This window comes from Piliocolobus tephrosceles, chromosome 16 (genome assembly GCF_002776525.5).
Source record: "Piliocolobus tephrosceles isolate RC106 chromosome 16, ASM277652v3, whole genome shotgun sequence".
Lineage (NCBI taxonomy): Eukaryota > Metazoa > Chordata > Mammalia > Primates > Cercopithecidae > Piliocolobus > Piliocolobus tephrosceles.
The window spans coordinates 8107725-8121056 of record NC_045449.1 but is presented as its reverse complement, the minus strand read 5'-3'; the positions used below and the strand labels follow the sequence as shown (position 1 = coordinate 8121056).

At 49.1% G+C, this 13332-nt stretch overlaps 2 protein-coding genes and 1 long non-coding RNA gene across 4 annotated transcripts in view; 2 read left to right on the top strand and 1 right to left on the bottom strand.

The window, feature by feature from the left end:
- Positions 1 to 6155: 6155 nt before the first annotated feature.
- Positions 6156 to 13332, top strand: part of LOC111527025 — a 12827-nt gene continuing 5650 nt past the window's right edge. The window contains exons 1-2 of the long non-coding RNA XR_004228514.1: positions 6156 to 6188; positions 11374 to 11555. This is a non-coding gene — a long non-coding RNA (uncharacterized LOC111527025). The remainder of the gene's footprint in view (positions 6189 to 11373; positions 11556 to 13332) is intronic.
- Positions 9734 to 11120, top strand: LOC111527023 (40S ribosomal protein S13-like). The gene has a single exon (XM_023193155.2). It carries the CDS (start codon positions 10552 to 10554, stop codon positions 10981 to 10983), a length of 432 nt encoding a protein of 143 aa, XP_023048923.2. The 5' UTR covers positions 9734 to 10551; the 3' UTR covers positions 10984 to 11120.
- PFAS (phosphoribosylformylglycinamidine synthase) overlaps positions 12807 to 13332 on the bottom strand; it is a 20727-nt gene continuing 20201 nt past the window's right edge. For both annotated transcript variants that reach the window (XM_031934248.1, XM_023193144.3), the window contains one exon: positions 12807 to 13288. In XM_031934248.1, coding sequence (XP_031790108.1) covers positions 12978 to 13288 — 311 coding nt within the window. In that variant the 3' untranslated portion in view covers positions 12807 to 12977. The remainder of the gene's footprint in view (positions 13289 to 13332) is intronic.

Here is a 13332-nt window from a genome sequence, read left to right as displayed (position 1 = left end):
TATGCTCCTGTCACCACTGCAGGCACCTCACTGTATAATACACTAAGCACCAGGAGAGAGGGGTACATGTCTGCCTTTCACCATCAACTTCTCACTGAGTTGTACAGGGCCTGGCCTGTATTTATTGGATGACTGTTAAGAGATAGGTTATTTACCAGTTAGGCCCTGTTAAGGTATATTGTACAATAAAGAACTTGACTGGGCCAGAAGCAGTAACTCAGCCTGTAATCCCGACACTTTGGGAAGTTAAGGTGGGAGGATCACTTGAGCCTAGGAATTCAAGACCAGCCTGGGCAATGTAGCCAGACCCCATCTCAACAAATAATTTAAATAATTAGCTGGGCATGGTGCTATGCACACCTGTAATCCCAGGGAAGTTGAAGCAGGAGGATCGCTTGAGTCCGCAAGTTTGAGGTTGCCGTGAACTATGATTACACCACTGCACTCCAGCCTGGGTGACAGAACAAGACTCCATCTCTTAAAAAAATAAAAGAGCAGGCACAGTGGCTCTAGCCTGTAATCCCAGTACTTTGGGAGGCAGAGGCAGGTGGATCACCTGAGGTCAAGGGTTCAAGACCAGGCTGGCCAACATGGTGAAACCCTGTCTCTACTAAAAACACAAAATTTAGCCGGGCGTAGTGGTGGGTGCCTGTAATCCCAGCTACTAAGCTGAGGCAGGAGAATCACTTGAACCTGGGATAGGGAGGTTGCGGTGAGCCGAGATCGCACCACTGCACTCCAGCCTGGGCAACAGAGTAAGACTTTGTCTCAAACAAACAAACAAAACAAAAACAAAAACAAAAGGCTGGGCGTGGTGGCTCATGCCTGTAATCCCAGCACTTTGGGAGGCCAAGGCGGGTGGATCACGAGGTCAGGAGTTCCAGATCAGCCTGGCCAACATGGTGAAACCCCATCTCTACCAAAAATACAAAAATTAGGTGGGTGTGGTGGCATGTGCCTGTAATTCCAGCTACTTGAGAGGCTGAGGCAAGAGAATTGTTTGAACCGGGACCTGGGAGGCAGAGGTTGCAGTGAGCCAAGATCGAGCCACTGCACTCCAGCCTGGGCTACAAAGGGAGACTCTGTCTCAAAACAAACAAACAAACAAACAAAAAACCTAATTGCCCTTTATGCCTGGTTCCTGAAAAACTCAAAATCTGTGGAATTCCCTGTTATCGGAGTTCTTTGTTATTCATGATAGGCCCTAATGGTTTATACTAGTGAGGTGACTCATGGTGGGCCCCTAGATAGGTTATGCTAAGGACATGAATCAGGATGGGGGTGAGCCACACCAGAAAGATCAACCATGTGATTAGAGGGTTAAAGCTTTGGCCCAGTTGATATCAGCCCAATAAAACCCCAATAGGAATTCTGGACACTGAAGTTCAGTGAGGCTTCGTGGTTGGTGAACACATTGATGTGCCAGTAGGCGCTGTGCCCTGACTCCTCAGCAGTCCCCACGGGAGCTCAGATTTTGGGACCCATTCCAACCTTCCCAATGTATATTCTTTTTTTTTTTTTTTTTTTTTGAGACAGAGTCTCGCTCTGTTACTTAGGCTGGAGTGCAGTGGCATGATCTTGGCTCACTGCAAGCTCCACCTCCTGGGTTCACGCTGTTCTGCCTCAGCCTCACGAGTAGCTTGGACTACAAGGACCCGCCACCACGCCCAATTTTTTTCTTTTTTTTTTTTCCGAGATGGAGCCTTGCTCTGTCACCCAGGCTGGAGTGCAGTGGCATGATCTCAGCTCACTGCAACCTCTGCCTCGTGGGTTCAAGCAGTTATCCTGCCTCAGCCTCTCGTGTAGCTGGGATTACAGGTGTCCCTTACCATGCCTGGCTAATTTTTTTTTGTATTTTTAGTAGAGATGGGGTTTCACCATGTTGACCAGGCTGGTCTCAAACGGCTGACCTCGTGATCTGCCCGCCTCGGCCTCCCAAAGTGCTGGGATTACAGGCATGAGCCACTGTGCCCAGCCAATTTTTTGTATTTTTAGTAGAGACAGGGTTTCAGCATGTTAGCCAGGATGGTCTCTATCTCCTGACCGCGTGATCCGCCCGCCTCGGCCTCCCAAAGTGCTGGGATTACAGGCGTGAGCCACTGGGCCCAGCCAATTTTTTGTATTTTTAGTAGAGACAGGGTTTCAGGGTGTTAGCCAGGATGGTCTCGGTCTCCTGACCCCATGATCTGCCCACCTTGGCCTCCCAAAGTACTGGGATTACAGGTGTGAGCCACCGGGCCCAGCCCTTTTTTCTTGTGAGTCTCACTCTGTTGCCCAGGCTGGAGTGCAGTGATACGATCTCATGTCCGGCTAATTTTTGTATTTTTAGTAGAGATGGGGTTTTGCCATGTTGCCCAAGCTGGTCTTGAACTCCTGACCTCAGGAGATCTGCCTGCCTCGGCTTGTCAAAATGTTGGGATTACAGGCATGAGCCACCGCGCTCAGACGTCTATGCATATTCTTTATAGAAAAACCACAATTATGCATATTCTTTATAATAAAACCACAATACCACAGTCATAAGTATAGTGCTTCTCTGAGTTCTGTGAGTCCTTCTAGTGAATTATTGAGCCTGTGGGGATTGTGGGAACTTCTGAACATATAGCCAGTCAGGCAAAGTGTGGCTGACTTGGGGACTCTTGAGATTTGTGGCTAGTGTCTGAAATGAGGGGAGTCTTGTGGAAGACTCAGACCTTTACTTGTGGGATCTGACACTAACTCCAGGTGGTCAGCACCAGACTTGTACAGTACGTGTGGAGGGATGAGAGTCTGCACTAGGCTCTTACAGTTAGGACAGGGAGAGATGAAGCAGGATGAGCAGTGCAGTAGGAAAACAATAATATGGGGTGATGCACAAGGTGGAGGGGAAAAATGAAGAGCAAGTTCCAAGATGGAAGCCTGCTCAAGAAGAATGGAGATACCAGCTGGGTGACTCACGCCTGTAATCCCAGCACTTTGGGAGGCTGAGGCAGGCAGATCACGAGGTCGGGAGTTCGAGAACAACATGGTGAAACCTCATCTCTACTAAAAATACAAAAATTAGCCAGGCGTGGTGGCGCACACCTGTAATCCCAGCTACTCAGGAAGCTAAGAGGAGAATCACTTGAACCTGGGAGGCCAAGGTTGCAGTGAGCTGAGATCCAGCCTGGGCAACAGAACAAGACTCTGCCTCAAAAAAAAAAAAAAAAAAGAAAAGAAAGAAAGATTGGAGACAGCAATGACAGAAAGGAGGAGTTGGAAGGTTTGGGTTGTAAGTAGGACAAAGAGGACAGACGGCCTCTGATCTTTGCTGTTAAGTCACGAGATTGGGTACTTTACCCCGTCCCCTAGTTCTCAACAATGACAGAGGCACAACATGGACAAGGGAAGGAGGACTTTCCACATCTACAACCAGTCTATGCAAACCTACCCAAAGGTCAAGGGAGCTAAGAGGCTGAAGAAGAGACTGAGGCTGGGAATGGTGGCTCATGCCTATAATATGAGCACTTTGGGAGGCCAAGGTGGGCAGATTACCTGAGGTCAGGAGTTCAAGACCAGTCTGGCCAACGTGGTGAAACCCCGTGTGCACAAAAGTAGCCAGGTGTGGTGGTGTGCACCTGTAGTCCCAGCTACTCGGGAGACAGAAGAATCACTTGAACCCAGGAGGCAGAGGTGGCAGTGAGCTGAGATAGCGCCACTACACTCCAACATGGGTGACAGAGCAAAATTCCATCTCAAAAACAAAAAAACAACAACAAAAAGAGAGACTGATGTATCCAGTTTTTCAGAAAGAAACATTTAATAGTGACTTAGAAACAGAAGCCAGGCGGCCATTAGCCAGTTACCCCCGAGTCCCAGAGCTGATATACCTGATGGGAAAGGTATACATGCCTCAGTAGAAATGCATGGTACCACTGACATCAACACCTCAGGGAAAGGCGCAGAATGCTATGTGAATCTACCTTAGAGCAGGATTGAAGGTCACAGTAGATGAAGTGGCAATCTTAGAGGCATTCCAGAACAGGGGTTAACCAGAGGACAACACGGCGGATCAGCATCCAAGATGGAGCAGTTTCCACGACAACCCAGGCCAGGATCTCTGTGTCTGAAACCCAGTGGAGCTGCCCCTTGTTTCTTCCTTTGGAACCTCTTAGAAGGTACCATCGCTCTTAAGAGTCCATGTAGTCCCAGCCTCCAAAGCACCACGTAATTTAGCTCTTTTCTTTCTTTCTTTCTCTTTCTTTCTTTTCTTTTCCTTCTCTTTCTTTCTTTCTTTCTTTCTTTCTCTTTCTTTTCTTCCTTTCTTTCCTTTCTTTCTTTCCTTCCTTCCTTCCTTTCTTTCTTTCTCTCTCTTTTTTTCTTTTTTCTGAGACAGAGTTTCGCTCTTGTTTCTCAGGCCACAGTGCAACGGCTCTATCTCAGCTCACCGCAACCTCTGCCTCCCGGGTTCAGGTGATTCTCCTGCCTCAGCCTTCCTGAGTAGCTTCATGTAACAAACTGCTACTCATCCTTCAGGTCTCAGCTCACTCAGAGAATCCTTCCCTGATCCCAAAAGTCTGGACCACATGCCCTGCTATGACCTCCACGGTATCCTGAGCTTCCCCTAAAAGGCACTGGATTGAAGTCACTTGTTCCAAGTCTATCTCCCTTGTGTGTGCCCCTCAGGAGGAGGCCCTTGACAATGTTGTTCCCTGAGTGACAGTATGGGCAGAGCTGTCTCACAGAGATTTGTCTCACTCTGTAGTCGCAGGCTGCCCCTCCAGCCTGACCAGGCAGAGGGAGCTGCACAAAGCCCTTCCTGCTTGGGGGAAGATGGCCCAATGCTGCAGGCACTCCTAGTGGACTGCTCACACGGAAAGGTTTCCTGAAGCCTCACAAGACGCCAAGACCCAGGCTCCACTGCAGCAGGTCTCTGGTCTCTACCATCTGGCTGTTTGCCACTCCCAAGTGTCCAATGACAGGTTTATTTGGTTTCCACCACCACAGGGTCTTACATACAGCAGGTGCTGGGAGCACGATGCTTGCCAGGCCCCGGGATACTGACCACCCAGCTGCTGTGGGAGATATTCCTTCACCAGGCTCACTACTGACTGATGCCCATCCCCTTTCTTTCCAGTCTTTCTCCATTATCTATGTTCCGGTTTGAGCAGTGTCCCAGACACACTTCAGAACGAAGTTCCTTGGTGGGCTGGCCTGTTGGAGAGCAGAGGGTGCCCTGGCGGGGAGCCTCTCTAAAACAGATGGCCCCCGCCAGGTGATCCCATCTGGATGCTCTCACCCACACTGCTTCTTTGTGCTTAGCCCCTGCCTGCTGCCTCCCCAGCCAGTGGTGCTCCTTCCAGCAACTGAGGATGACGTAATGTGTGCTTAGTTCAGTGTTGTGTCTTTTTCTGTGCAACGGAAGGGCCATGTTGGCAGCCAGGCAGATGTTAAACTAATCAAGAAAAGAGGCCGGATGCGGTGGCTGTAATCCCAGCTACTCAGGAGTCTGAGGCAGGAGAATTGCTTGAACCTAGAAGCCAGAGGTCTGTAATTCCAGCACTTTGGGAGGCTGAGGTGGGCAGATCACGAGGTCAACAGATCAAGACCATCCTGGCCAACATGGTGAAACCCTATCTCCACTAAAAATACAAAAACCAGCTGAGCGTGGTGGTGCCTGCTTGTAGTGCCAGCTACTTGGGAGGCTGAGGCAGGAGAATCGCTTAAACCTGGGGGACAGAGGTTGCAGTGAGCCAAGATCGCGCTATTGCACTCCAACCTGGGCAGCTGAGCAAGACTCCATCTCGGGAAAAAAAAGAAAGAAAAGGCCAGGCGCGGTGGCTCAAGCCTGTAATCCCAGCACTTTGGGAGGCCGAGACGGGCGGATCACGAGGTCAGGAGATCGAGACCATCCTGGCTAAAATGGTGAACCCCCGTCTCTACTAAAAAATACAAAAAACTAGCCGGGTGAGGTGGCGGGCGCCTGTACTCCCAGCTACTCGGGAGGCTGAGGCAGGAGAATGGCGTGAACCCGGGAGGCGGAGTTTGCAGTGAGCTGAGATCCGGCCACAGTACTCCAGCCCGGGCGACAGAGCGAGACTCTGCCTCAAAAAAAAAGAAAGAAAGAAAGAAAGAAAAGAGACTTACTGGTTCTCCCTGTCTTTCCACTTACACAGGGCAGTCTCCTTGACCTGATAACAAGAACTCGTGACTTTAACTGGACAAATGAGGTAAAAAGGGGAAATGCTTGAGAAGTACAAAGTCCAACCACCCATGAACCCAATCCACTAATTCACTCTTGTATTAAGGGGAAAAAAAATGTCAATATTTACTAATTTTAACATTCATATGTATTCATTTGTTCAGCATATATTTATTGAGCACCTACTAGGGGCGGGGCACTGTGTAGATATTAGGACATGGTGGGGAGCAAAAATGTGTCTCCTGATATCATGGAACTTACACACTAATAGGGAGACAGATCTTTGATCAAATAAACAGCTTAGGCTGGGCACAGTGGCTCATGCCCATAATCCCAGCACTTTGGGAGGCCGAGGCGGGCAGATCACGAGGTCAGGAGTTTGAGACCCGCCTGGCTAACATGGCGAAACCCCATCTCTACTAAAAATATAAAAATTATCGTGCCACTGTACTTCCACCTGGGCGACAGTGAGACTCCGTCTCAAAAATAAAATAAAATAAAATAAAATAAAAATATAAAAATTAGCCAAGCATGGTGGCGGGCGCCTGTAGTCCCAGCTATTCAGAAGGCTGAGGAGGAAAATCACTTGAACCCGGGAGGTAGAGGTTGTGGTGAGCTGAGATTGCGCTACTGCACTCCAGCCTGGGCAACAGAGTGTGACTCCATCTCTAAATAATAAAATAAATGAAAGCAGTTCACAGTTCATTCATTGCAATGGTGAAAAATAAAGTACAACAGAGACTTGGGCTGAGAAAGGAGGTATGTGGTGCTACTGAAATAACCTCTCACAAAGGATTTGAGCAGTGCTATTGACCCAGCTGAAACCCAAAGGAAGGACTTGTTCACTAGGTGTGTACGTTGCTGTAAATGGTTTTGCTTTTAGACCTCAGGTTTAGAGAACTAAGGTCATCATAACCCTTGGTTCATGGCACATTGTATCATTGAAGGCCCACTTGGGCACTTTCTTATTAACCTTTCATCTCCATTTTTCCTTCCCATTCCGTGTTTCCCCAAAGGTGGTTAATGATGAACTTATGAGAGAACCTGTTCTGTCTAGCTTTCTCAGAGGAAGCAGGTAGGTTGGGAGTTTGCCAAATGGGTATGATGAAAAGGTCATAGCTCAAGTGAAGGGGCTTTGGAAAGGCTGTCACTGGAAGCTGGATAAGGAGGGAAGAAAGAAATGGAGCAATGGATTAGGGTAAAGTAATTATTGCATTGGAGGTCCTAATTACTTTGAAATCTCAGAGTATTGTAGATAAAGAAGCAAGATGGAAGGAAAGGGCCGGGCACGGTGGCTCATGCCTGTCATCCCAGCACTTTGGGAGGCCAAGGTGGGTAGATCACTTGAAGTCAGGAGTTTGAGACCAGCCTGGCCAACACGGTGAAACCCCATCTCTACTAAAAATACAAAAATTAGCCGGGCATGGTGGCGCATGCCTGTAATCCCAGCTACTTGGGAGGCTGAGGCAGGAGAATCCCTTGAACCCAGGAGGTGGAGGTTGCAGTGAGCCGAGATCGCAGCACTGCCCTCCAGTCTAGGCGACAGAGTGAGACCCCATCTCAAAAAGAAAAAAAAAAGATGGAAGGAAACAGGACGCCTGAATAAAGAAGTTTGGAGATAGAGGCTCATGGTCGGAAACAGGACGCCTGCATAAATAAGTCTGGAGACAGAGACGGTCCTGGGTGATGATAAAATCCAAGTGGGGTAGTTGGCTGAGGTGGAATGAAGGTCACTGTAGAAAAGTTGAGTGTTGGATGGTCACCAATATGGATACAGGATAACAGAAGGGGCTGAGGTGAAAGCACGGGACAGGGACCCAGGGCCTAATACCCTTAAAGAATGAGAAGGAGTTAGGAATGGTTGAATAGGGTAAGGTTTAGCTACAAGGGATGGAAAACACCAAAATTAATAGTGCTTAAACAAGACAGGCTGGGCGCTTTGGCTTACGCCTATAATCCCAGCACTGTGGGAGGCCGAGGCAGGCAGATAACTTCAGGCCAGGAGTTTGAGACCAGCCTGGCTGACCTGGCGAAACCCCGTCTCTACTAAAACTACAAAAATTAGCTGGGCGTGGTGGCACGTGCCTGTAATCCCAGCTACTCAGAAGGCTGAGGTGGGAGGATCGCTTAAACCCAGGAGGCGGAGGTTGCAGCGAGCCGAGATCACACCCCTGTACTCCAGTACTCCAGCCCGGGAGTCAGAGTGAGACTCTGTCACAAATAAAAAACAAAAACCAAGACAGAAGTTCATTTCCTACGCTCAAGACATTCAGTGTTATCTTGTCCTCATGGCACTCCTCAGTGTCGGAAGAACCAGTCTCCTTTGATCATTTTTTTCTTTTTTAGAGACAGGGTCTGGCTCTGTTGTCCAGGCTGGAGTGCAGTGGTATGATCACAGTTCACTGCAGCCTCAACCACCTGGGCTCAAGTGATCCTCCCACCTTAGCCTCCCAAGTAGCTTCCTCTTATCTTGTTGCTCTGCGTGGTACCAATTCCCAAAGCTACTTCAGTATGGCTGCTGAACTTCCAGCTGTCGCGTCTGCATTCCAGACAATAGGAAGCAAAAACGCATAAAGAGAAAAATGCATCCTTCTTGTAAGAACACTTGGAAATTGTATACATCATTTTCTCTCCCACTGGCCACAATTTAATTGTAACTGGGAGGGAAGCTGGGAGATGTCATCATTACTTTCAGCAGCCACAACCCCAGCTAAAATACTGGAACATTCTGGTTGGTTTTTGTTTGTTTTTTTTTTTAGACTGAGTCTCGCTCTATCGCCCAGGCTGGAGTGCAGTGGCGCGATCTCGGCTCACTGCAAGCTCCACCACTGGGGTTCACGCCATTCTCCTGCCTCAGCCTCCCGAGTGGCTGGGACTACAGGAGCCCGCCACCACGCCCGGCTAATTATTTTTGTACTTTCAGTAGAGACGGGGTTTCACCGTGTTAGCCAGAATGGTCTTGATCTCCTGACCTCATGATCTGCCGACCTCGGCCTCCCAAAGTGTTGGGATTACAGGCGTGAGCCACCGCACCTGGCCCTGGAACATTCTCCCTCCTACCCTTCATCCCTCCCTCCCTCCCTCCCTTCTTTCTTTTTTTGAGAGGGACTCTCTGTTGCCCAGCCTGAAGTGCAGTGGCATGATCTCGGCTCACTGCAACCTCCGCCTCCTGGGTTCAAGCGATTCTCCTGCCTCAGCCTCCCTAGTAGCTGGGATTATGGGGGCACGCCACCACACCCAGCTAATTTTTGTATTTTTAGTAGAGACAGGGTTTCACTATGTTGGCCAGGTTGGTCTCAAACTCAGGTGATCCACCAGCCTTGGCTTCCCAAAGTGTTGGAATTACAGGCATGAGCCACCGAACCTGGCAGGAATATTCTATTTCTTTTTTTTTTTTTTTTTGGGGGAGTCTTGCTCTGTCGCCCAGACTGGAGTGCAGTGGCCGGATCTCAGCTCACCGCAAGCTCCGCCTCCCGGGTTCCCGCCATTCTCCTGCCTCAGCCTCCCGAGTAGCTGGGATTACAGGCGCCCGCCACCTCGCCCAGCTAGTTTTTGTATTTTTTTTTTAGTAGAGACGGGGTTTTACCGTGTTAGCCAGGACGGTCTCGATCTCCTGACCTCGTGATCCGCCCGTCTCGGCCTCCCAAAGTGCTGGGATTACAGGCTTGAGCCACCGCGCCCGGCCGAATATTCTATTTCTAGAGAGGAATCAATTATTGAAGAATTGGCACCCTCTCCCACAGGGAGCACCAGAGAAGTCAGTAGAACACAAAGAATTGGGCGAAAGGGATGTAGTAGAATGGCATGAGCCTGCAATGGGCAGGGTTTTCTTTGAACTGGGTGAACAGTCTGGCAGTGGTACGAGGACCCCAACTCCCTAGCCTGGGGAAGATGAGATACGTGAGGTTGAGGTTTGAGAAGAAAAGTCGCCACTTGGAGGGGCTGCAGAAGTGGCTCTCAGAGGATAGCTGGTTTTCCATGAAGGCAAGGAGGGTGCAGAGAGCTAGCCTGGAGGGTTCACCAGAGGGCCCGTGGGAGTGGGTGGGTGGGAATGGAGCTGGGTGGGAGTCATCAAGGACAGGGTTACATGGCTACTGGATGAAAACACGGATGAAAAGCCAGTGGACTTGGTCTTGATAGTATCTGAGGAGGGTGGGTCTTACTTGGCCATTGGGACCCAAACCAGAAACTGCTCCCCCTTCAAAATCCACGAGTTTACCTATCACAGCCAACCAGGAGGTTACCTCACATGCCATCCTTTGACTTTGGCACCAAGCCCTTAATAAACCTGGTATCTAAGCCTTGGAAACAGCCCCCAAATTGTACGTTTGATACTATGTATCTGAAAGACATACATATATCCTTTCCGAGTGTCAGGAAAGAACATTCGAATGTCAAAAATGATCCGGACCCTCACCTTTCGCTGCTTGACCGCCGCCATCATGGGTCGCATGCATGCTCCCAGGAAGGGCCTGTCCCAGTCCGCTTTGCCCTATCGACGCAGCGTTCCCACTTGGTTGAAGTTGACATCTGATGACGTGAAGGAGCAGATTTACAAACTGGCCAAGAAGGGCCTGACTCCTTCACAGGTCGGTGTGATCCTGAGAGATTCACATGGTGTTGCACAAGTACGTTTTGTGACAGACAATAAAATCTTAAGAATTCTTAAGTCTAAGGGACTTGCTCCTGATCTTCCTGAAGATCTCTACCATTTAATTAAGAAAGCAGTTGCTGTTCGAAAGCATCTTGAGAGGAACAGAAAGGATAAGGATGCTAAATTCCGTCTGATTCTGATAGAGAGCCGGGTTCACCGTTTGGCTTGATATTATAAGACCAAGCGAGTCCTCCCTCCCAATTGGAAATATGAATCATCTACAGCCTCTGCCCTGGTCGCATAAATTTGTGTGTGTACTCAAGCAATAAAATGATTGTTTAACTTAAAAAAAAAAAAAAAAAAAAAGATCCGGAGGAGTCCCATACTGCTCAGGGTAGGTTTCAGAGGAAAATCTCTGAAACAGTTGTTTTCCCCATAGCCATCATTTACCATTGTTTCATTACTGTCAGTTTCTTCTTAGGGTGCTGCTCTACCAGGAGCACACAGAAGTGCTCAGCCTCCCCACCCCAGCTCTCCTAGCCCTCATGCCCTCAGGGGTCTGGGATTATAGTCTCCATTCTCAGGGAAGCTCCTTTTATCAAGATGTTGAACATTCTAGGGAGCCAACTGACTTGAGGTGTACAACACAACAGTCACGAGGAAGGGAACTCTATCCACGGTCCTGTGAGCAAAGGAAGCAACGGACAGCAAAGGAAACAAAGACAGCTGCCAGCAGGAAGTCTCGACACACTGCCTCCAGGAAGTGAGACTGCAGGATGGTGGGAAGCAGATGTAGTCCTGGTGAGCCCAGCCCCCTTCACTATGTGTGGACCCCAAGCAATGCGGTCAACCTTCATTCATCCTTCATTAAAAAGGTGGGGAGGAGCTATCAAGTACTTTAGTAAGAATTAATTCAGATACATACAAAATGCCTCACACATGCGTGTATTGAGGTGTTATACACAGCAATTGTTTTTAATTCTATTACACATAAACTCCCTGAGGCCAGTGACAGTGCTTTGAAATAATAACTAATCAACAATAGTTAATGGAATAAGTGAAGAGTAGAATTCCAGCATACAAAATGCCTCACACATGCGTGGCTTGAGGTAAGTGTTATACACAGCTATTGTTTTTAATTCTATTACACATAAACTCCCTGAGGCCAGTGACACTGCTTTGAAATAATAACTAACCAACAGTAGTTAATGGAATAAGTCAAGAGTAGAATTCCAGCATACTAAAGGGTTAGGATCTAGGGATGAGAGCACCAACCACATCTATCAGAAAGAGAGCTGCTGGGCCAGGTACAGGATTGCAGGCTCCCACCTGTAATCCCAGCACTTTGCGAGGCCGAGGCAGGTGGATCACTTGAGGTTAGGAGTTTGAGACCAGCCTGGGATACATTGTGAAACCCTGTCTCTACTAAAAATACAAAAATCAGCTGGGTGTGGTGGCGGGCACCTGTACTCCCAGCTACTCGGGAGGCTGAGGCAGGAAAATCGCTTGAACCCGGGAGGCAGAGGTTGCAGTGAGCCGAGATCACACCAGTGTACTCCAGCCTAGGTGACAGAGTGAGACTGTCTCAAAAAATAAAATAAAATAAAAAGAGCTGCTAATTTAGAAGCAAATATCAGGAATGCTGGGTTCTGAGGCCAGCCCTGAGACAGCCAGAAATGCTGAGAAACTTCCACAAGCAACAATTCCTTCCATTCAGTACAGTGTAGCACTTCAAGAGAAATCCAGAAAGTTTCAGTTCCAGATGAGAACAATGAGGTGGTGAGGGGCTGATCTGCACACTATTGGTGAATTTGTTTGCACCCCCTAAACTCCAATAATGAGAAAAGGGAGCGCAAAACATCCCTCAGAGCCGAGGAGGCAAATGCATGCCGGTGACCACTGGGTGTTGTGAAGTGGGCAACAGAAGCCCCTGCTCCGACCTCAGGAGTCCTAACTTTTCCTTGTCACTCTTTTCTCTGAACCACATGCTGTTTCCTGGGCTGAGAAAGAGAATGCCATGTTAGAGCAGAACCGAAAATAGACACAGCCGCGGAAGGAACATCAGCAGGCAGATCATTGAGTCCGCTGAGATTTTGTATTTTGGTCCTTGTCTGTCCAAGATGCTTTTGGAAATAACATGGGGTGCTCCTGAAAGTCACGGGGGAGAGGGCAGCACACACTCACCAGAAAAACCATGGGACCTAGGTGAGCCCCTGTGGCCAGTCAACAGCTCCCCTCCAGGGTCCAGTTTCGGGCATTGATAAAGAGCTGGAGCCAGGGGGAGGTGGTCAGAGTATCAAATGGAGGGGGTCGCCATGCCCACTGCCAAGGCCTCACGGCCCTCTCAGGGTGAGGCATGAGAGCCAGGTGGCGGCCATCACGGGAGCAGATGCCAGCCACGCCCCCTGGGGACCCATTGGGATTCAGAGGGTACTGCTCTGTGGGGTTCCCGTCATCATCTGCCCAGTGCAGTGGAGCCAAGCCCCTGGCTTCAATCTGAGCTTGGAGTTCCGGAGAAGAAAATGCCACATAACCTGGGACAGAAGGATGAGGGAAGTGAGAGTCAAGGTCCTTCACG

Coding starts and splice junctions, on each gene's coding strand:
- LOC111527023 (XM_023193155.2), top strand. CDS start 10,552: ATGTCAAAAATGATCCGGACCCTCACCTTTCGCTGCTTGACCGCCGCC.